Source organism: Plenodomus lingam (assembly GCF_022343315.1).
Source record: "Plenodomus lingam strain CAN1 chromosome Unknown contig_18, whole genome shotgun sequence".
Lineage (NCBI taxonomy): Eukaryota > Fungi > Ascomycota > Dothideomycetes > Pleosporales > Leptosphaeriaceae > Plenodomus > Plenodomus lingam.
In genome coordinates, this window is record NW_027093935.1 from 1,069,430 (window position 1) to 1,092,396 (window position 22,967).

The following is a 22,967-nucleotide window of genomic DNA, read 5'->3' on the forward strand; positions in this document are numbered from 1 at the left end:
TCGATCCCCTCGCCCTTGCCTGCTGCCACGAGACGTTTGACGCATGGGTGACGTGTGGCCAATCATAACGTGAGGAGGGGAGAGCCGCAAAAACCTTCCAATTGTGCTTGAGCTTTGCACCCATGGCCAACTTGGATTCAAGCTTCAAGCTTTCAAGCTTCATACTCCTACAACGAATTCCTAGCACTCTCTCACACAAACATCATCCAACTTGTTGCCTACACCCATCGCCCTCACCTCCATCAAAACGACACCCTTTGCCTTTGTAAGCCCGGTACATTCCCGGTAAGCTCGTCTTCATCGACACCTACTAGAAGAAGAACACCTGCCTAGACAGACCCAAGATAGCCCATGACTTTGTCTCGTCATCAATATCGAGTTTCGGCCCTCGGGACTCTTGGCACGTATGTCTGTACCAGTACAGTACCCCAAAAAAGCGGTCAACACACCCATGCCGCCTCCGTCTACGTTGCATCTTACACGTCAACAACAAGGCTGTGTAAAGAGTTTGTGGTGTGCAAAGCTTGCAGCTTGCACTGCACTGTATGTAGGTGGGTGGCATTGGACAGTACTATCAAACTGCATCGTCGTGTACCGAGTTCTTACTAATGATGATGATGCTGATGCTGATGCTGATGCTACTCCTCCTAACCCATCGATTAATGCAAAACCCCAAGGCCAAGACCACCAACCCCATGCTTTGCTGATGCAGAGAGAGCCACCCAGAAAATTGGTAGGATTAAGAAATTAAAACCAAGGAAAAAAGGGTGCAAACCATGCAATCGATAAACACGGCCCTAGAAGAAAGCAATGTAAGGTAGTCATGACAAACTCCCATGCATCAAAGACTCGATCCCAACCGCTCATCTCCGCTGTTGCGCTTACTGGGCCGTTTCTTCGCTTTGCCTTTTCGCTTCGCCAGCTCATTCGGAGGAGTCGGACTTCCACGACTTCCCATCTGACTCTCGCCCGTCTTGAGCCCCTTGACCTCCTGAAGCATGTCGCGAAACCCTTCCTCGAGCGTCGTCATCCTGGCCAGCATAATCCGGCTCATGCGGTTCGAATCAGAATCAACATCGCTGCCTTTTTGCTGTTCGCGCGCCTTCTTCATCCGTGCCGCCATTTCAAACTGCGTGGTAAAGGAGGCGGGCAAGGCCAATGCATCCAGGTTCCCAAAGTTCGGATTGAGATTGTTATCCCCAAGATCCGATGCCAGATCCAGAGCCACGGCGTTGAAAGAGGGTGCTCGATCTCTCTGATTGAGTGCCAGGAACGTTGCCATGTTGGGTACTTGACGCCCAGAATCTCGTGGTGGCATGATGGTGCGGGGGCGCGATGCAGCAGCTGGAGGACCAGGGCCGCGCTTCGGCGTCCGAACACCGCTCATGATGGCTCCATCAAAGCGTGGTGTTGCTGTGCCCGTCGCTGTGCCACTGCGTGTACCCGTCTTCGGGCGCTTCTCGGGAGACGTTGGCCGTGATGAGTTCATGCTGTCTTTGGTTGGACTGAACAGCACAGTGCTGCTTGAAGCGTTGCGAGCATGGCCCGTTTTAGTCCGCAGGACCTTTTTGTTTTGTGAAATAGGCACAACTCCCTTGAGGCTGGACTGGGATGGGGAGCCCACAACGCGAGGCGGGGATGCTCGTGACTTGGGAATGGCCGTCATTGGAGTGCGGAACAAATCATCATCTGAAGACTGATATCCAGTCTGAGGCCTTTTGTTCTCCTTGGCTACCAAGATGTCGCCTGTTGGAGTGCTTCTATGATCTGTGCTTGCATGATCATCCTCGTCGTCTCCATCAGCGTCAGTTTGCTGAGGAATCTCCATGCTCAGGTCAGGCTCTTCCTCCTCGGCGATAGGTCGAGTAAAAGAGGTTATAAAGTTCTCATCAGGGTCTGATACTACAGTCCGGTTTGCAAGAGGGTGCTTGCGCCTGGAAAGCCCGGATGTCTTGCTACGCCGCAGATAGGGACGCTTGCGCCCCTCGAGTCGGTCTAGGACTGATCGAGAGTCATCTTGCGGTGGCTCGTTTTCATCATCATCACCCATTCTCTTCATCCAGTCTGCCACCACATCCCCGGAATTCCTCCGGCCGGTAGGGTACTGTTGTGATGGCGTTCGTATGCTCGCGTCACGATACGGCCGACGAAAGACCTCTTCGAGTGCGCGATCTTTGTGGAATGTGGTCACCGAGGGCTCTCGCAGCCGGGGACTGAACAAATCCACTGGCCCACGAATGCTGAACGCTGGAATAGGGGACTTGTCATCGGAGCGACCTCTCCTTTCGACTAGGTCAGTCGGTCCGTAGGCAAGATGCGAAAGTAGCACGCGTTCGTAAACGAAGATGATGAACAGGATGGGAATATGTGTCAGCTTGATGACAAGGCGGTTCATGCGCAGGAATTTCTTGAATGACATCGTGTACTTGAGTGGGATGAGAAGCCACCCGATAATGTTCGTCGGAGCAATATATGAAAATAGCGCGTCCGATTTGACCATCGAGATCGTATTGACAGCAAACAGAAATTGGTGCTCCTCCTCGGCATTCTTGACAACGGCCATAAAGGAGTTAGTCAGTACTGTGACGAGGATGGTGACGATGAGGACTAGAGCAGATTGTTAGTGTTTTGAAGAGAACCCAAAGTGCATAAATGCAGGCAAAGTTGCTTACAGTGACAGATGAACAGGAACAGTGCAAGCAAACTCTTTCCAAGAATGTTCATCTCCGGCCACAGGTCCCACGCAGCTGGCGTGAAACCCATGACTAGCTGGAAGATGGCGTAGGCGGCATCTGATGCGCCAAGATCTCTCTTGAACGCAAGACTGAATGCAACGAAGAAACCACTGCAGCTGATGACGATCAATACGAGGATCGCCACGAGGTCCATCGCCATCATCTTGAATGCGATGAGCAGCTGAGAGAAGTAGCGGTAGTGATCCAGAGCCGAGAAAAGGCGCGGGAAAAGCAGGACAGCGGTTGAACCGAGGACATCATACGCCATGGCCGCAACTCGGTGTCGACTCACGTCAGGCATAAGGATGCCGTATAGGCGCAGGATATAATAGGCCATGAACATGAGGAGGATGCCTAGGTCAAAGGCATTCCAAACACTCATAATGTAGAGCCCAAAGCCCTGCTCCGAGAAGCCCACGACCTCGTCCAACATGTAGCCTGCACTCCAGAACCAGAACAGGACTTCCAAGCCGGTGATATCATCAGACTTTTCTGCAAGCACGGCCAAGAACAGGCCCAGCATGATGCCGTAAGACAGGGTCGAGAAGAGATTGCGGTATCTGGGTACACGTAAACGCGACAGCTTGAACAGCGAGGCGTCATGGGGGTCGTAGAGCGTGACGGTTCTTCTGAGCAGTGCGGTAGGCGGAAGTGGAGCTGGCGATTTCGTGGGCGAGAGACGACGGGACGGTCCCGCCCTGGGAGACCTGTTGTTGTCGAAGGCATCATAACCGCGTCCTTGAGGAGAGTCGGGTTTGCGATGGAGGTTGTCCGCGGCGGAGTGGAAGACAATGGTTCCTGCCCAGATGGCTTCCAATTGACGGACGACCAGTGGGTGGGCGAGAAACTTCTTTGCCTGGGCGCGGATGGCAATTTCGAGCGTCGAGATGCGCGCAGAGCGGAGTGCTGGCCGCGCCCAGTTGGGGGTGTTGTTGCTCCTGCTCTGCGCCTGCAGACCCTGCAGTGGATCGAAGTCGTAGGAGAGCGCATCGATCATTTCCCGTGTCGAAAACTCCTTCAGCAGGCGCATAGCCAGCAGCTCACAGATGAGTGCTCTTGTCTTGCTCACGCCCATATTCCCAGGATTCTCCTCGGCCTCCTTCCTGAACTGCAGGCAGTTTGCGAGCAGGCAGTAGAGAGCGCCACGCGAGAAATGGTCTGAGCGAATCTGCTGCTGAATTGGCTTGACGAGGAACTGGGAGACCTGGGGCGACCGTAATTGGTCCCATGAGAGCGTCGTCTCGCATCGCTGCACGAGTACTATGCGGATGGCGTGGGTTGTGCTGTAGATGGGCAGTCGGTCTGTACAGTGCGTTAGCTGAGTGTGGGTAGTCCAGGAGTGCTTTGTGAGTGTACCGAGAAGTTCAGATGAGAAGACTGGAAGCAGAGGTCCATCGTGGCGGCGGCGGTCAAAATTCTCCTCGTCGTCCTCGTCCTCGTACTGATCTAGTCCTGGCGACTCGTCTGGCTCAGAGGGCTCTCCATGTTGGCGACTGCGATATCTGTTGAGGGCCGCAAGCAGAGGCGTGCTTTCCGATGGCTGGCTCTTCTTGGACCGCAGGAGTGAGGCGAACATGGACGAGAACACAGGAGTCCAGAAGAGAAGCTGTGCTCGACTGCGGTCGTGGGGACGAGGGCGCAGAAGACGGGGGCGGGTGGTGGGTTGAAAATAGATGGGGTAGTGGTTGCACCCTTGGACGCTTGCTGCTTCACTGCGGCCTGGAACCCCCCCGACCAGAGAAATGAGCAAGGAGGGTACCGGTACTGCTACTAGGAAGCCGCTCCTTGCCCATTTCGTCCTACAGTCGGCCTGCTACAACGCCTCCACAAACAGGTCAGTTGGAGGTTGCAACAGATCATGGGACGGTGAAGGGATCGCGGGCCTTATCTTGATTTCTCCAGCCAATCGTCGTTGAGGCCGGAGGGCATGCACATCCATCTCAAGATGTCCGGGATGCGCGCAGGACACACGAACCAGCGGATTACCGCGCAGACACACACTATCCACACGTTCACCACCCCTACCTCGTCACCAACGTGGCGCAGACTGCCCATGCTTCTTCCACTGGGTGTAGTGTGCGATGCTGGGAACTGCACTGGCTCTGTTCTGCTCTGCATGCTCTGCATGCTCTGCCAATCTCCCATCTGTCCCATGGCAATCTCTCTCCATCGCACATGATAGCCATCTGGCCATGTCGAGCTTTGTGGCGCGTCTGTCAAGCGGCAAGTGTGCCAGGATGTCTCACCAGCTGCAGAAACAGGCGATGGTGTCATGGAAGCGATGAACTGTGAGTGGGACGCTGTGAGTGGGACGCTGTGAGTGGGACGCTGTAAGTGGATATCCGAATCGCGCATGCACACCTAGGCGATCTGGGGTGCAGCCCTGGAGGCCTCTCTCTCCTCTCCCTCTCTCTCTCTCTCTTTCTCTTTCTAGAGTACTCCTCGGTATACATACCCACTGCTTTTCACATGCTTGTAGCTTACATACGAGACCTGCTCACAGTATGATTGTACAGCCTCAAGCCCTGGTAGTGCCCCTCTCCTCGTACTTCACCCAACTCTATCTTGTCCTCCTCTAGGTCAGTGCACGACGGCAAGGGGTCGTCCCGCATCCCATCTCGATATGGATCTACTCCCATTCCATGTGCCACACGCAGCTGCCATCGGATGATGCTGATGGCCTCAATCATCTTGGTCGGGCTTGCTGAAGTTTCAGCGTCCACGAGCGACATACATGAACAGCACTTGCATCGCGATGTCGTCGTTTGGCAGAGCCCCCCCACGCGCATCATCTGCTCCACTTCATCAAGGGGTGCTCCCTGCAGCCATGCCATTGGTAGAGTAGCGGGACGACTCGAAAATAGACATCCCTACAAGCCTTCACCGCCTTTGTCGCCATGTAACTCATACTGCACAGCTCGCCCGAGGAAGACCTACCGCATCTTTCAACGAGGATGCAGGCAGTCGACGCGATGATGCTTGGTCGGCTGACACAAAATGCTGCTGGATGTGACGTGACCCTCCTCCATACGCCTCACCACTTACTGCTATCCTTTGCCACTAGATGTTTTGCGGCACATCAAGCGAGTCAAACTGCTCAACGAAGCACTCGTGCTTTCTTTCTATACGGGACATTCGGCCAATCCCGCCATCATCAGACGTTGCATTTCCCTGAGCGACGATCAAGATGTCCTTCATATAGCTCGAGCTCGAGCTCGAGGTCGATGTCGACATTGCACCCGAAATTCCTTTCGTAGCCTCTTCCCCCTGCCAAAATTCTACAGTAGCTCACTACCCAAAAAGCGTTGGACAACTTCACGAGCTGTGTGCACTGTATACCTTGTACAGCGTCCTCACACCATGGCACGGCTCTACCCCCATGCTTACCATGTACCTTTTGCAAAAAATATAGCAATTTTTTGCAACATTTTTTTCTTTCAAAAATACTAGATTCGTGCCGCACATTGACGATTCTCGGCGCAAGACGTTGCGCGCTAAAACAGTAGCGCGGGGCAGACCAATCGGACCCCTCACATGTCCAAGTGCTTTCTCAGACTTTTTTTTTCAACCAGAGGCTCAATTCACTCTCTTCAAACCATTGTACGGCAGTCTCATTCAAAAAGGGGTAGTAGAGCCCTGGAGCTGTCTCTCGTTCTGCAATCATGGCACCCCACCCAGATGAAAGCCAAAATCTGGCCCTTGAGCTCCAAGATGGCTACGTCTGCTTTGGTCGCAGTTTTGGCGCGGAAAAGAGCATTGCTGGAGAACTGGTCTTCCAGACGGGTATGGTGGGCTACCCCGAATCCATCACTGACCCTTCCTACCGCGGCCAGATTCTGGTCATCACATTTCCTCTGGTAGGCAACTATGGCGTCCCCTCGCGCGAGGACATGGACAGCCTGTTACAAGGCGTCCCAGCACACTTCGAGTCGAGTGAAATTCACATTGCCGGATTGGTGGTCGCCTGCTACGCTGAAGAAGAATTCTCGCACCATCTGGCGACTTCATCCCTCGGCGCCTGGCTCAAGGAGCAAGGCGTGCCTGCAATCACAGGCGTCGACACCCGAGCGCTGACCAAGCGCATCCGAGAGGAGGGAGCCATGTTGGGACGTCTGCTCCAACGAACAGGCCCCTCTCCCCTTCGTACTATATTTTCAAAAATCACTAGCGGAACCGAGACCCCAGACTCTCGGGAGCCTACCGAGGAGGATAGCGAGCAGTGGAGGAGCAGCTTCGAGCAGCTCGAGTGGTCGGATCCCAACACGACAAACCTTGTGGCTGAAGGTGAGAAAAAAAAGTCTGGCCATGCCTGAATACAGCTGACATCGGTATAGTCTCTATCAAAGAGCCCAAGCTTTGGTCTCCTGACCCTGCCACAGCCCTCAAACACCCGTCTGGTCGTACCCTCCGCGTTCTTACTGTCGATGTCGGTCTCAAATACAACCAATTGAGGTGTCTTGTCCGAAGAGGAGTGGAGGTTCTGCAAGTTCCATGGGATTATGACTTCCCTCAGCTTGCAGGCAAAGACTACGATGGCCTGTTCATCTCCAACGGCCCTGGCAACCCAGCCATGATGGAGTCCACCGTGAAGCATATCAAATCTGCCATGGAAGAGGCGCGAACACCTATCTTCGGTATCTGTCTCGGTCACCAATTGCTTGCTAGGGCCGCAGGTGCAGACACCCTGAAAATGAAGTTTGGTAACCGTGGAGCCAACATTCCCTGCACGAGCTTGCTTACAGGCAAATGTCACATCACGTCCCAAAATCATGGTTACGCTGTCGACACCAAGACTTTGAAGCAGGGTTGGGAGGAGCTTTTTGTCAACGCCAACGACGGGAGTAACGAAGGTATCCGACATGTGCAAAGGCCCTACTTTAGTGTTCAATTCCATCCCGAGCACACCCCTGGTCCTCGCGACACGGAGTACCTCTTCGACGTTTTCATCAGCACAATCCAGAAAGCCATCAAGGCTCCGGAGATCATGCAAAATCCAGTAGAGTTTCCTGGTGGCACAATTGAGGAGAACAAGAAGCTGTCACCTCGGGTTGATGTCAAGAAGGTACTTGTCCTTGGAAGTGGAGGTCTGAGTATTGGACAAGCAGGAGAATTCGACTACTCTGGCAGTCAAGCCATCAAGGCGCTCCGTGAGGAAGGCATCTACACCATCCTGATCAACCCCAACATTGCAACCATCCAGACCTCCAAGGGCTTGGCTGACAAGGTCTACTTCCTGCCAGTGAATGCAGACTTCGTTCGCAAGGTGATCCAGAAGGAGCGACCCGATGGCATCTACGTTACATTCGGTGGACAGACTGCGCTTCAAGTTGGTATTCAGCTCAAGGATGAGTTTGAAGGTCTTGGTGTCAAGGTTCTCGGAACACCAATCGACACTATCATCACAACCGAAGACCGTGAACTCTTTGCACGAAGCATGGAGTCCATTGGCGAGAAGTGCGCCAAATCAGCCTCAGCAAGCAATGTCGAGGAGGCCATGCGAGCTGTAAAGGATATTGGCTTCCCTGTCATCGTTCGTGCTGCCTATGCGCTAGGTGGTCTGGGTAGTGGTTTTGCGGAGGATGAGGCCCAACTTCTCGACCTCTGCAACAAGGCTTTCGCGGCCAGCCCACAGGTGCTTATCGAGCGCAGTATGAAGGGATGGAAGGAGATCGAATATGAAGTTGTCCGAGACGCCCGGGACAACTGCATCACGGTGTGCAACATGGAGAACTTCGACCCCCTGGGTATTCACACTGGTGACTCTATCGTTGTGGCACCATCTCAGACACTATCCGACGAAGACTACAACATGCTTCGAACGACTGCTGTCAACGTCATCCGCCACCTGGGAGTCGTTGGAGAGTGCAACATTCAGTATGCTCTCAACCCCTTTTCGCGGGAGTACTGCATCATCGAAGTGAACGCTCGTCTTTCACGTTCGTCTGCTCTTGCCTCAAAGGCTACTGGATACCCTCTTGCCTTTGTTGCCGCCAAGCTGGGGTTGAACATTCCCCTCAATGAAATCTCCAACTCGGTCACCCGTGTCACTTGCGCGTGCTTCGAGCCGTCTCTCGATTATGTCGTCGTCAAGATCCCTCGCTGGGACTTGAAGAAGTTCACCCGTGTTTCCACCCTTCTTGGTTCATCCATGAAGAGTGTTGGTGAGGTCATGAGCATTGGGAGAACATTCGAAGAAGCCATCCAGAAGGCCATTCGCGAGATTGACCCCAGCAACCTGGGTTTCAACGAGACTGCCGCGCTTATGGAGATTGACCAGGAGCTGCAGACCCCTTCAGACCAGCGCTTGTTCGCTATTGCCAATGCGATGAAGTCTGGCTACAGTGTCGACAAGATCTGGGAACTGACCAAGATCGATAAGTGGTTCCTCAGCCGCTTGAAGGCACTGAGTAATTTTGAAAAGAGCATGTCGAGCTACGACACAAACACCATTACCATGCCACTGCTAAAGCAGGCTAAAGCCCTAGGCTACTCTGATCGTCAATTGGCCAAGTTTTGGGCTTCCAACGAGCTCGCAGTCCGTCGTGTGCGTGTTGACGCTGGCATATTCCCCGTAGTCAAGCAGATTGATACTGTGGCTGCCGAGTTTCCTGCTGTTACCAACTACCTTTATTTGACATACAATGGTACTGAGCACGACATCACCTTCAATGACCACGGTGTCATGGTTCTTGGTTCAGGTGTCTACCGCATCGGTTCGTCCGTTGAGTTCGATTGGTGTTCCGTACGAGCGATCAGAACCTTGAGAGAGCAGGGATACAAGACTGTGATGCTGAACTATGTAAGTGAACGCCTCCAGTCTACGATTTTGTCTACGATTGCATCTCCCTCAGAACACAGCATTGGCCGATTAATCGATTGCAAAATCGACATCTGTATTCGAAGTTCTTCTGGAAGCTTATCAATTACTGACAATGCGTGTGTTAGAACCCAGAAACGGTCTCTACTGACTACGATGAGGCTGATCGTCTCTACTTTGAGAACATTAGTCTGGAAACTGTGTTGGATATTTACACTCTTGAGAGTTCCAGCGGTGTCATTATTTCCATGGGCGGGCAAACACCAAACAACATTGCCCTTCCTCTTCATCGTATGAATGTCAAGATTCTAGGTACCTCGCCTGAGATGATCGATACTGCTGAGAACCGTTACAAGTTCTCTCGTATGCTCGACCGCATCTCAGTTGACCAGCCCGCCTGGAAAGAACTCACGAGTATTGAAGAAGCCACGGAGTTCTGCGATAGGGTATCCTACCCGGTGCTAGTACGCCCTTCTTACGTCCTCTCTGGAGCGGCCATGAACACCGTCTACTCCCAGCACGACCTGGCGAACTACCTCAACCAGGCAGCCGATGTTTCCAAGGAACATCCAGTAGTCATCACAAAGTACATTGAGAACGCAAAGGAAATTGAAATGGATGCTGTTGCGCGTAACGGTACCATGATCGGCCATTTCATCTCCGAGCATGTTGAAAATGCCGGTGTGCATTCCGGTGACGCTACGCTCATCCTCCCCCCACAGGACTTGGACCCTGAGACCGTTCGACAGATCGAGGATGCAACACGGAAGATCGGGATGGCGCTCAACATCACGGGACCATACAACATCCAGTTCATCGCTAAAGACAACGAGATCAAGGTAATCGAGTGCAATGTCCGTGCCTCGCGATCCTTCCCCTTTGTCTCCAAGGTCATGGGTGTTGACCTGATTGAGATGGCTACCAAGGCTATGGCTGGACTTCCTGTGGTTGAATACCCACCCGTCAACATTCCGGCAGATTACGTGGGTGTTAAGGTACCTCAGTTCTCTTTCTCTCGCCTGTCTGGCGCCGATCCCGTTCTTGGTGTCGAAATGGCATCCACTGGTGAAGTGGCTTGCTTTGGTCGCACCAAGTACGAGGCCTACATCAAGGGTCTCATTGCCACTGGTCTTAGATTGCCCAAGAAGAACATTCTGCTGTCGATCGGTTCCTTCAAGGACAAGATTGAGATGCTTCCTTCGATCGAACGCCTGCACAAGCTTGGTTACAATCTCTTTGCTACTGCAGGAACGGCCGATTACATTCAAGAACATGGCATCCCAGTCAAGTTTTTGGAAGTTCTCACAAGTGGAGAGCATGATCCTCAGAAGTCAGAGTACTCGCTCACACAGCACTTGTCAAACAACTTGATTGATCTGTACATCAATTTGCCATCGAGCAACCGCTTCCGTCGACCAGCAAACTACATGAGCCGAGGATACCGTACCCGTCGTATGGCTGTTGATTACCAGACTCCTCTGGTAACCAACGTCAAGAATGCCAAGCTTTTGATTGAGGCCATTGCCCGCCACTACGATATGGAAATCAGCAAGGTTGACTTCCAAGAGTTCGCTGCTGCGCCGGGATCTCACGACCAGCAGTCTTCCGACATATCTCGATTGGGTGCTTCTCTTTCTTTGTCACAGCTCCTGGCCAGATCGCCGTTCAAGAGCAAGCACATCACCTCGGTCAAGCAGTTTTCGCGTGCCGATCTCCATCTGTTGTTTACAATTGCTCAAGAGATGCGTCTCGGTGCTCAGCGACAAGGGTGTCTTGATGTCCTCAAGGGCCGTGTGCTTTGCACTGTGTTTTGTGAGCCATCCACAAGGACTTCTGCGTCATTCGATGCCGCAATGAAACGCCTGGGCGGCGAGGTCATCGTCATCAACGAGTCCGTCTCTTCCACGCAGAAGGGTGAGTCTATTGCCGATACCATACGCACTCTCGGATCCTATGGCGACGCCATCGTTCTCCGTCATCCCCAAGAGGAGGCTATCGACATCGCCACCAAGTTCTCCGACGTCCCCGTCATCAACGCTGGAAATGGAAGTCGCGAGCATCCAACCCAGGCCATTCTGGACATCTTCACCATTCGTGAGGAGCTTGGAACTGTGAATGGTCTCAACATCACTTTCGTCGGTGATCTCAAGTACGGCCGTACTGTGCACTCACTCTGCGAACTTCTCTCCCACTACGATGTCACCATCAACCTCGTCTCGCCGGCTTCGTTGCCCATGCCCTCTGGCGTTCGCGATGCACTCAAGGCTCGCGGCCAGCTGAACATCATCTCCACCGAACTCACATCCGAGATTGTTGCTTCCTCGGACGTCCTGTACTGCACTCGCGTACAAAAGGAACGCTTCCCTGACCTCCCGACATATGAAGCCGTCAAGGACTCCTTCGTCATTGACAATAAGATTCTCAAAGGCGCAAAGGCAAACATGATTGTCATGCACCCATTGCCTAGGAACAATGAGATCCATGAGGAGGTGGACTTTGATCCCCGGGCGGCCTACTTTAGACAGGTACGTCTCTCTTTCCAGCCAACCAGAACGAAGTGCTAACAGCGGCGTAGATGAAATATGGCCTATACACGCGCATGGCTCTGCTCGCCATGGTCATGGCACCTTGAGCAAAGCATTCATTCAGCCATTCACGTGTTATTTCCTTTTACGGCTTCACGGTTCCCAAACGGCGTCATCCTTGGGCACTTGTATCTCCTCCTCCCACGACGATAAACTGCCAAAAAAAGCAAAGACGGAAAAAGTGTAGTTTTTTCTGCTATTTTCCTTTTGTGCTCTCTTGTTGGTTGAAAAGAACACGACACATACACATTCAAACACATGATCATCCAAATAGACGGGGCTTTTCCCCAACATGACTTTGTAGTATAAGCATTGCAACCGGCGTTTGCATCTTTTGGGGTCTTTTTTTTTGACCCTGGTGTATCATGATGCACATTGTAAAAAATGCACATTTTTTTGGGGGGTTTGGGGGGAAGCTATTTTATTTTTTTGGCAGCGTGGTTTGGGCGTTTTTTTTTGGGGGGGGGGGGGATTTGTATGGGTGTGGGGTGGTTTGGCGTTTGTGGGGTTGAGCCTAAAGGATATGGGTAGAAGAGGGGTATAAGAGGTTAAACAAGGGAGTGTTATCGGACCGTGAGCAGAGGTCGTCATGTTTGGGATTGGGCATTGGAAGAAGAGTTTTTCTACTCGGTATCTTCATCTTTATTCAAAGGCGGTATTCCGGTGTTTATGTGTGCGCGTGTGATTTGTTTGCACTTGGTTGGGACATGATTCCCATTGGACTTGCATTGGGGGATAAACTACACAATCAAACAACGCTGGCGGGATGGGCGTGGTTGACAATTTTGATGTGATGTTGATTTACTTCATTGTACTTGATTTGCTTTGCACTCGATTTGACTTTGTAGTAGTTCAACTACGACTCGTGAGACTAGGGGGTATGAACAACGATGCTGGATTTAAGAATGCTAAAAGGTACGCCTGAACGCCTTGGCTAGGTTTAAAAGGGGAGGGGTGAGAAGGCTGTGTACAGTGGGAAGGTAAATTGAGGGGTTTGGGATGGTACGGTGACTTGTTCGTGGCGTGGCGAAGGAGGTGTAGGCTCGTGTGTAGGATGGATGGGAGAGGGTGGTGTTTCTCATGGGAAAGGTTGTGTGTATCGTTGTTATTGTGGGAGGATCTAGTGACGGAGGCAACGTCCCCATGCTGTTGTGTCTGTTAGCACAGGATTTCACCCAAGCGCAATGCCCGCTGTGAGATGAAGAAGAAGCAAGGCTACTTACCAGGCAGACCACAGCCAAAGCCAACGAACAAATATATCAAAAAGATGACGACCAGAGTCAGCAGCACCATGAGTTTGACATTTTTCCACCACATGCGCCGCTTCAGCGTCCGACTCCTGACCCTAAAATCGCGTGCATTTTCACCCAAGCGACCCGTCTTGTCCACCAACACACTCATGTGCTCGCCCCGCTCCAGCACTCTCTCGATATTCTCCGTCATAATCTCCCGGACGCCTTCAATCTCGCGCTGCGCCGTGCGCAAGGCATCCTGCTGGCCCGCCTGGGTCCCGCCCTGCTCCTGCATCATCTTCCTGAGCGCGGCATTGAAGCTCGCGCAGCCATAGGGCGGCAGATCGGCGAAATTGGTCTCTGCAGCGTCGAATTCGGCGAAGAATTTCTTCTCGAGGTTGGTGAGGAAGCCAAAGGGGATGCGTTGGCCGAGGTCGCGTTCGGCGATGACGAGGAAGGTTAGGCCGCCGGCGGAGGACTGCGAGGCGGGGAAGTCGGCGGGGGATTTGACGAGGCAGTGGATGAAGAATTTGGACTGGTCGATTGTTTTGTGGGAGGAGGTGGAGTGGGAGAGGCGGGGGAGGACGAGGGAGATGAGGGAGGAGGCGTTGGAGGAGGCAGAGGCCGTGTGTTCGGCTAGGACGGTGGTGTTGTGGGCTATGCATGCGCTGGGGGAGTCTGTTAGTTTTCGGGTTCTGGTTGTGTGATGGCGACTGTGTCTGGTGGCAAAGGGGATAAGGGTATAGGTGGTAGGGTAGGGCAAGGGGAGGGGAGGAGTGCGCTCTCATGCTCGTCGCAATCAACGACTGCAGACTTGATCGTCGCAGCGCATTCATGCCCAAACAGCTCGATCAGACTCCTCCTCCTCCTCCTCCTCCTCCTCTTCTTGCGCACACCTCTGCCTATATTGTATACAAGACAGAGACGTACTATAGCAGCGGCGTAGCATTACTACTCGACGCCATGAGGAACGGCGGCGGCGGCGGTAGCGCTAACTCTGTCCTGGGCTTTTTGGTATGGCGATTTGTTTTCGTCGGCGATATCAAGCCTCTCGAGATCAAAGTGCTGTCGGAGTGGCGGGCCGTGGTGTTTGTGTTGGTACTGCTGCGAGGCGTAGGAGTCGGCGGTGTTCCAGGAGCATGGAAGTCGGGGATCCCGCCTCGAGCCATTCGTCGTCATTCGCCAAGCCGGCAGGCCCCAGAGCGTTAACTTACCGTTACCGTTATGCGTGCGGCGATTGGATGGGATGGATGGCTTCTCGAGGCTTGCGGTCGCTCTTCTAGTACTTGTTCAGACAGGACCGGCTTGGATGGTGGATGAAACTCGAGTGAATCGTTTGTTGTCCTCTCCTATTCTTGGCACTTTGTTGCACATAGTGGTAAGCTGTAAGACGCAGGCAGGCGCAAACGCGCGCGGGACAGTCGCGATCGACTATGTGCCTAGTGCCTGGGGAAATTCAACGTCCCTTTCACCAAACTACTTTTTTTTTTTTTTTTTTTTTTTACATTCCTTAGACAAACATGCAGCCTCGCAGACGTCACACGACAACAACAACAACAACAACAACAACAACAAAAACAAAGACTACAGGAACGGGGAAATCTACAGAACTACACACTACACAACGACAATTACAATGGTGCGCGTCAAATTCCGCTACTTGGTCGTGAACTTTCTCTACCCAGAGCCTTGCACCACCTCCACCCCAAAATCCAAAACCACCCCTGCACCACTGCCAGACCTCATCCAGATACATTCTCCAACGCCGGATGCGCTACACCAGGGAAGTATCATGCGCATGATCCGCGACGCCGTGGAAGATTTATACGGTGACTATGGAGCAGGAATGATATCTGCTGGTCTAAAAGGTGCCCTACCCTACCCTATATACCCTCAGCCCAACCCCTCACACACACACACACACACACAATGCTAACCGCCTCCAACGCAGTAAACTACTTCTCGCCTTCCACCTCAACCGCCATCCTCCGCTGCCCCCGCGACCACTACTCCATGGTCTGGGCCGCGCTAACCTTCACCACCCACCTGCCCACCAAACCCCTCGCCATCCCCGTCGTCGTCCGCGTCCTGCGTGTGAGCGGAACGATTAGAAAGGCAGAGGAGGAGGTCATTCGTCGGTCCAAGATGATTGTCAAGAGAGCGAAGGAGTGGGAGGCGCAGGCGGGCGGGACGATGACGATGACGGTGCCGATGGTGAGGAGTGTGGAGCTTGCGGTTGAGCGGGCGAGGAAGGAGGAGGAGATGGGGCGGGGGGTTGCGGGTGGGGAGGAGGATGTCATGAGTGAGTGAGTGGGGTATACAGCAAGAGGGTCGGGACTCGGATTCGACAAGTCTGGACAGCATCGCGTTTCCCTCACACAACCGTCGCACATGGATAAAGTCGCAAGTCTGAACTGTGGCTGACATGGATACATCCACCCACACACACGGACCAGACACAACTACGCCTAGTTGGCAAAAGATAAGGAACGGAGGGAGGTCAGAAAGTGCGTTCACAGATGGAAAAGGCAAGCCATGACATATCGCCCCACGCCGCGGCAATCGTTAGGAGCAAGTCTAGCCTGTGAGAAGCGATGAAGGAAGATGACAATAGAAGAATGGTACGCCCAGCCTGCTATATATAACATTTGCAAGGGCTGTCATGGGAAACTGCTCTACACATACATCATGTGTCGGTGTGTATCAAAAGTAACATCCCCGTCCATAATAGACAGCTTGTTTTCCCCCTCAGTCATGACATTCATCACCCATCACCACCCTTTCCCGTCTTCACAGTTTCCCAACCTTTTCAAGTAGCCAACTCATGCACACTCCCATCTCTCAGAGCCCCCACTGACGGTAGACTACTGTCTCAAGAAAACCAAACTCCAAAGCTCTCAAGCACACGCGGAAGAAAAAGGAGGGGGGGGGGCAATGAAAGACACGCCCACTGGACGCACAATCCAAGTGGAAATCAAACTAGATGGAACCAGTGTCTATGCAGTGCTGCGTGCTTTCGTGATGCTGAGCAAGCTATCGAGTGGAAGAAAGCTGTTTGTGCGAGGTGAGACGGGACGCTGCTTTGCTCGTGCCTTGCTGGTGAGCAGTCTAGCGTAGCTGCAGCATCTTACGTGGTCGTAGGCCAACGAGTACCTTTTCCGCTTGTAAAAGGGCGTGGGAGCAATAAGGGGGGTGGAAGATGGTGAATTGGCACAATAGCGCAGCAGGGTGGGTGGGACGATTGTATAAATCTGTTGCGGTGAGAGATATGGGGGCACGTCTATGCTATTTCGTCCGTCATGCCTGCTAGTACACCTGCGCCAATAATACCTCCGTCGCGAGCTTCCTTGAGAGTTGCCCGTTTGGAGGCGTTTGCTGGTGATGCAGCTTCGACCAGGGTGTCTATCCACTGCTGGCATGTCATTAGCCATTTTGGATACTGCGAGATGGTTCCGCCGGCGTATGCAATCACCAGCTCTTCCGTCTCTTGCTTCTCATTAGTATGTTTGCCATTGCTGCGTGGCTCCCATGTCGCGGGATCCTGAATGTCAATGTCGCCGACGCAATGAAGTAAACCGACACATGCGGCTGCGATGAGTGCTGAAGATCGTTGTTGCACGGCTTCGGCGATATCACGTATCAGTTCCACTCGTTCGACGGTCCAGAAGAACGGGTCATCTGCTGGGGTTGTTGCTTGATACCGCTCTTCGAGTTCTGCCTGTACGAAGCGTCCGCCCTTCCGTGCCACCACTTCTGACAAGAATCTAGTTGGGAGGGCATTCTTCTGTCGCAGCGATGGTGGGATCTGCTCGCCTTCCTCGAGATCAATCACATCGAGCAGCACAAGTCGTACAATCTCTCCCAGGTACCGCCCTGATGTCATGTATTCAAAAGGCTGGAACCCAGGTGCATCACTGTTCGCGTCGAGTATCGCGTCCCATTTGGTCTTGATATTCAGATCGTTCAACGGTTTATCGGTGCCTCGTATTGTCCATTCAGTGTTGATGACGACAGTCTCAACAGCGTCTGGGTTTGACAAGTCTTTCCTCTTTGCAGGATGGAGATTACTGAGCTTCATCGGGACTGTTGCATTGGTACCTGTGCCAACGATGAGACCCATAGCGACTCTGCTATTTGGCGTAGCCTTCACTGCATATGCCATCGAAGCAAAGGTAGCCACAGTGTCGTTGGTGATGGCAGCCACTCGTATCCGGGGCAAAGGCGCATGAATCGCAGAGGACCCGTTGCTTGTGGTTGATGAAGCACAATGTCGCGTATACCCATCAAGCAGCATCTTTCCTAGATTCAGGTTTGAAGTGATAGCAAAACCTTTCCCCATTGGCAGTAAGGTGGCTTCTGAAAGTCGAGTTTGTCTAGACTTTGTCAGTTAAAGTAGCGACAAAAATCCATCTCTTCGTACTCACGCCATCGGAAAGCTGAATGTTATTCCAAGCTGAAGCTCGTGACCCAGAGTAGACACTGCACCTGGTGTGGCTGTTTCTTCGTCGAGGGCTTCTCTTATGACTTGGGCAATACAATCGCCAATCCATCGAAAAAGATCCTCTGCTTGATCCATCTTCAGGTGATCTCCAATAGGCCAATTTCTATCATGACTTCGCCTCGTCGATTGAAACACATCATCTCCCACCGTACTGCTTCTTTCAGGCTCCTCTCTTCTCCGCTCGGGGCGCTCCCCAACCAGCTCGATAAAGCCGACTCTAAGATTCGTTCCACCAACATCGATGCTGAGGAACTTGCCCTTTTCTTTCCCGGTTGGCAATGCCGTTACAGGCGTGACCAAGAAATGCTCCGTTGACGTCCTAGCGAGGTCACTGTATGTCGCTGAGAAACGATGGGCCAGATGAAGCAAATCCTTGGTATTGATGAAGCCAGTCAATGCTTTGACGGCCCCTGCAGCCCGAGCCTCTGATGGGCCGTTGCTGGCCATGACGAAGTGGTACTAGACCCAGGGCCAGGCCAGACGTACACACTGCACACTGTACACTGCACAGTAGCTGTGTAAGAGATTACGAGTACGCCGAGACGACTTATGGCGGGAGGTTGAGTGGCGAACCGGAAGACAGCGTTTCAGGCCACAGCTTGGCCGTGACGTTGGGTTTATGATAACAACACCAGGCTGCGAGGAACATCAGCAAGAAGAGGGGATTTCTAGTCGATGTGTCCCGGGGATTCAAGCAAAGGGAAGAGGAGAAGGTAGAAGGAAAGCTGGGCTGTAGTACCTAGGGTATGAAGTGATGTCTCGTGTTCGCCTGTGGGACGGTACCGACAGCCCGGCGTACCGGTAATCGGCGTTGCACGCATTTTGGCGTGAGCAATGGGTTGGTTTAGTATCATCCATGGTGCTTACCATCCACCACTGACGACTGCCTACCACCATTGACGACTGCCTACCACCATTGACGACTACCACCATTGACGACTACCACCATTGACGACTGCCTATCACCATTGACGACTGCCTACCACCATTGACGACTACCACCATTGACGACTCCCTCATCCCAGGTTGTCTGGGAGACAGCCATCTGGGACTAGGTAGTGGATGGTCTATATCTAGCCACCTTGGCGCTGTTCTCCCACAGATTCTTCAATCAATACTTGTTATTTCTATATCCATAGTGCTTACCTTGTATCAGCCATGGTGCTTACCCTGATGAGGTGGTGACTGCCTACCACCATTGGCGACTCCCCTATCCCGGGTTGTCTGGGAGACACCCATTTGGGACTAGTGGGGATATCTATATCTAGCCACCTTGGCTTCTCGTCCATAGATTCTTCAATCAATACTTTTCATCACATCAATACTTTCTCGGCCATCATCACCATAGATTCTTCAAATCCATACGTTACCATCACATCATCACCCAAACTGTGCCGCTGTGCTGACGCAGGCTCACTACCTACGCCTAAAGCGCTTAACCTTAGTGCATGCTTCGCCAAGATCTCATCCCAACGCGTCACCAGTGCCTGTGTCGACGCAACTACACTCACCAACAGTATAAGGTACGACCGCCGCAAGGTCGACTTGCATATGGTCTTTCATCTCACAGCAGAAGCAGGGGGAAAGCGCGAAAGCGAAGACCCCAACCACCACGACCCAAGTCCGTCTTCCTCTCTTTTTACGAGCCCTCAACTGAACGCTGCCCCGCGCGAGCAGTCCCGGCAGAACTCTTCTGTCACGAACAAGGTATGCATAGCAGCTTGCACTTTTGATCGCCTTTTACTGAGCTTATAGCATTCACCCGTCACACCACAACCCAACCAGCTAAAACGGTCATACGAAGCCGAGAGTCTGTCCGTATACGTCCCAGCCAAGCCGATTTTGAAGAGACCACGGTCATCTGCAGACACTGCGACCGCGACGCCAGCTAGTCGAGAGACGCAGTTCGACAATACTGAGATTATCTTCAATCTTGATTCTGTCAACCCTGGTGTTCTTCGCTGGATTCAAGGGGATTCTTGGCCTAAGGAATATTTCGAGTCAAAGACAATGTCTCACCTCTTGAAGAAGAAGCTCGTGGCTTCCCTGCGGCGCAAGCGATCAGAATCTAGTGTATCCGGGGCCAGCTCGACGACACCTAGCGACCAAAAGCCGCGAGAATTCAAAAGCGCTCCCTACCAGGATCCGCGCTATCTTACGCTCCTTCAAACCAAAAGGAGTTACATGACGGAGGATGAAGAAGGCCCTCGGACGGAGAGCAGAGCTTTTTGTCGAAGTCTACTCACACAAGACCAAGACGTCCCACCGACTTCGCGTTTCTCCGAGGGCATCTTTCAATTGACATGTTCAAGGATTAATGGTAGAAATGAAGCTAAAGTCATTCAAGACATCACGCGACTTATAGTTCCGTCGGCAGAAGAGCTTGCTGATTTTGGCGCCAAGAAACTATGTTGTCTTGTTGAAAGTGTTAATGAGGGCTGGAACAACTCTATACCACTGACCGGAACCCGTCCTCAGCCTGACTACTCCGTCGGGTTCAAGAGAGAGGCGTTCTCCCAGGAGCAGCTTGAAAAGCTTGCCCCTTTGATTGGCGACTTTATCTTTGGCGACCAGTGCTACTTCATGGCAACATACTACATGTACTTTCCGTTTCTGACATGCGAAGTCAAGTGCGGCGCTGCGGGGCTCGAAATTGCTAATCGACAGAATGCGCATAGCATGACGCTCGCGGTCAGAGCTGTAGTTGAGCTCTTCCGCCTCGTCAAACGCGAGAAAGAGGTTGAGCGCGAGATACTTGCCTTTTCGGTCTCGCACGACAACAATATAGTTCAGATATACGGCCACTACGCTGTCATTGACGGATCCAACATTAGCTACTACCGTCATCCTATTTACAGCTTTGACTTTACTACTCTCGACGGCAAAGAGAGATGGACTACGTACAAATTCACCAAAAGCGTATACGACACCTGGATGCCGATGCACTTCAAGCGAATTTGCTCGGCAATTGATGATTTGCCTGCTGGGGCCGATTTCGATGTCCCGCCCCTTCCACAAGATTCTGGCCTTTGACGGCTTGGAGTCGCAACATCTATCACGCTCTTTCACAGAATTGGTGACACGAGTGGAGGATGGTAGTCAAGCAAGGTACTCCCGTCAACACTCCAGGCACTTCGTTTACCCAACCAAGAGCATCAATGAGGCATAGGGGAGGAAAGTAGTATTGATTAACCTGGAATAATTATCCTTGCTGTTCCCTTTCTGGGCCATGCCACAGTAACTACTTTGGCGTTTGTGAAATGTGAGCAGTCGTGATGTGACATGATGCCACCATGAGTCAGACCTTCGATGCATTGTCTTATATGCTGAGATATCCTCGCAAACACGGCTGACTCTGAGCGGCGATGAAATAGGCGCACTGCATTTGATTTGTGTGTAAGAAAATCAGAACAATGCTTTATTTCTGGTGATGAATAACTGAATCCCTTTTTCTTTCAACCGACAATCCCTGTATCGTTCAATGATATCCCTGCTTCCCTAAGATTGTGCTCTCATGCAAGATTGGGTGATGGCCCGGTAGCCAACAAAAATGCACTCGAATCACGTGTCTCCACCTCGACCCCATACGATGCAATGGGACGGTCTGGATAAGCTTTTGTACCCATCACGCTTGGCCACCAAATTGCCAACACATTATCCTCTCTCTTCTGTTGTAGATTTCTAATATTGATAATCAACATATACTACTACTACAGCCGCTGGTACCTAGTCCATAATCCGCCGCTATTTCCGCGCCGGCTTACTTTCATCCACAAAGCCACCATCAGCCCGAACCTTTCCCCATTAAACCAAGGCTCCAAGTCTCGCCGGACTCGTACTGTATACTCGGTCAACAATAAGCCCAGGAGATATAAGCGCAAAATGGCGGACGTTAAGGATCCTCTTCTGCCCCAGGCGAAAGCCATTACTACCACTACCACTACCACTACTAAGAGTACTGCCATGCAGGATGCAAACATGGCAACACAATACGAGAAGATGGCGCGGCAATCACGACAGCACAAGTTCCAAATCGCGGCGTTTGTCTTTCTGCTCAGCTTGTTTTGGATGGCGCGGTCGTGGAATAGCGAGCATGAGCATCTGGAGGTGGATACAAAGGTCCCACTGGAAATCCACATCATGTCAAAGTGTCCGGATGCGCGGGACTGTATGCAGAAGCTAATTGTGCCGACCATGGAGGAAGTGGCGGATAAAGTAAACTTCACCATGAGCTTTATCGGAACGTAAGTTTTACCCTCGACTCTCTCTCTCTCTCTCTCTCTCTCTCTCTCCTCTACCCCACACCAAACTAACCACCCCCTTCCCCCAATCCAGCCCCTCCCCCACCGACGACGACGTCCAATGCCTCCACGGCCCCAGCGAATGCCTAGGAAACATCCTAATGCTCTGCGCCGCAACCACCTACCCCGACCCCAAACTCCACCTCGGCTTCTCCAACTGCCTACTCGCCGACTACGCCGAAATCCCCGCGCGCAGCCTGGCCGAAGACTGCGCGCTCGAACACGGCCTCGACTTTGACACGCTCAACGAGTGCATGAGCAGGGATAGCGGCGGCTACGGCATGGGCTTGCTCAGGGATAGCGTGCTGCGGAGTCAAGAGGTCAAGGCGCGGACGAGTTGTACCGTGCGCTTGGCGGGCAAGGTGAGGTGTGTGTTTGATGGGGGCGAGTGGAGGGATTGTGAGGGTGGGGAGAGGCCTGGGGATTTGATTGCGGATATCAAGAGGTTGTATGATGAGGCGAGGGGGTGGACGTATTGATGAGATGTTGTCAAGGGTGATGAGTAGTGGAGTATAGTAGGGAATGTGGTGGTCATGTTGCATGTTGCATTTCAAGCCTCTCCTCGGTGGTTTCCTATCAGGCGTACATGTGGGAGACTTTCTTTTTTTGCTTGGTCAAGGCATCATATGATATCGATGATACCCCCTCACCTTCTTTTGTCTGTCTTGTGGGCACACTGTGTATATATAGTTTGATACAGCATCAACAAGGAAATTCGTTATTCTTCATATCCAACATGATGGCCAAAATATCCACAGCAACGCCGCTTTCAATGCAGAGAAAACCCAGAACCCAA

General features: G+C 52.4%; 7 protein-coding genes across 7 annotated transcripts; 4 read left to right on the forward strand and 3 right to left on the reverse strand.

The window, feature by feature from the left end:
* Positions 1-841: 841 nt before the first annotated feature.
* On the reverse strand, positions 842-4,311 carry IAQ61_003792 (uncharacterized protein; the record flags this gene model as incomplete). The annotated part of the gene is made up of 3 exons (XM_066096095.1): positions 842-2,607; positions 2,673-4,037; positions 4,092-4,311. The coding sequence occupies 3 exons, from the start codon at positions 4,309-4,311 to the stop codon at positions 842-844; spliced, it is 3,351 nt and encodes a 1,116-aa protein (XP_065953971.1).
* Positions 4,312-6,309: 1,998 nt separating this feature from the next.
* Positions 6,310-12,543, forward strand: IAQ61_003793 (uncharacterized protein). Its single transcript, XM_066096096.1, has 4 exons — positions 6,310-7,019; positions 7,070-9,534; positions 9,681-12,077; positions 12,128-12,543. Exons 1-4 carry the CDS (start codon positions 6,398-6,400, stop codon positions 12,182-12,184), a joined length of 5,541 nt encoding a protein of 1,846 aa, XP_065953972.1. The 5' UTR covers positions 6,310-6,397; the 3' UTR covers positions 12,185-12,543.
* Positions 12,544-12,632: 89 nt separating this feature from the next.
* Positions 12,633-14,647, reverse strand: IAQ61_003794 (uncharacterized protein; the record flags this gene model as incomplete). Its single annotated transcript, XM_066096097.1, has 3 exons — positions 12,633-13,283; positions 13,361-14,037; positions 14,325-14,647. Coding segments are annotated over 3 exons (1,026 nt in total), but the record flags the coding sequence as incomplete, so codon positions are not given.
* Positions 14,648-15,005: 358 nt separating this feature from the next.
* IAQ61_003795 (uncharacterized protein) lies at positions 15,006-15,679 on the forward strand (the record flags this gene model as incomplete). Its single annotated transcript, XM_003837316.2, has 2 exons — positions 15,006-15,237; positions 15,321-15,679. The coding sequence occupies 2 exons, from the start codon at positions 15,006-15,008 to the stop codon at positions 15,677-15,679; spliced, it is 591 nt and encodes a 196-aa protein (XP_003837364.2).
* A 970-nt stretch (positions 15,680-16,649) lies between these two features.
* Positions 16,650-18,317, reverse strand: IAQ61_003796 (uncharacterized protein; the record flags this gene model as incomplete). Its single annotated transcript, XM_003837317.1, has 2 exons — positions 16,650-17,742; positions 17,794-18,317. The coding sequence occupies 2 exons, from the start codon at positions 18,315-18,317 to the stop codon at positions 16,650-16,652; spliced, it is 1,617 nt and encodes a 538-aa protein (XP_003837365.1).
* An 859-nt stretch (positions 18,318-19,176) lies between these two features.
* Positions 19,177-21,234, forward strand: IAQ61_003797 (uncharacterized protein). The gene is made up of 2 exons (XM_003837318.2): positions 19,177-19,577; positions 19,626-21,234. Exons 1-2 carry the CDS (start codon positions 19,422-19,424, stop codon positions 20,901-20,903), a joined length of 1,434 nt encoding a protein of 477 aa, XP_003837366.2. The 5' UTR covers positions 19,177-19,421; the 3' UTR covers positions 20,904-21,234.
* A 257-nt stretch (positions 21,235-21,491) lies between these two features.
* On the forward strand, positions 21,492-22,901 carry IAQ61_003798 (uncharacterized protein; the record flags this gene model as incomplete). Its single annotated transcript, XM_003837319.2, has 2 exons — positions 21,492-22,114; positions 22,206-22,901. Coding segments are annotated over 2 exons (1,068 nt in total), but the record flags the coding sequence as incomplete, so codon positions are not given.
* Positions 22,902-22,967: the final 66 nt, after the last annotated feature.

Coding starts and splice junctions, on each gene's coding strand:
- IAQ61_003793 (XM_066096096.1), top strand. CDS start 6,398: ATGGCACCCCACCCAGATGAAAGCCAAAATCTGGCCCTTGAGCTCCAA. Junction 7,020..7,069: donor GACAAACCTTGTGGCTGAAG/GTGAGAAAAAAA, acceptor ACATCGGTATAG/TCTCTATCAAAGAGCCCAAG. Junction 9,535..9,680: donor AGACTGTGATGCTGAACTAT/GTAAGTGAACGC, acceptor TGCGTGTGTTAG/AACCCAGAAACGGTCTCTAC.
- IAQ61_003797 (XM_003837318.2), top strand. CDS start 19,422: ATGGTCTTTCATCTCACAGCAGAAGCAGGGGGAAAGCGCGAAAGCGAA. Junction 19,578..19,625: donor ACTCTTCTGTCACGAACAAG/GTATGCATAGCA, acceptor CTGAGCTTATAG/CATTCACCCGTCACACCACA.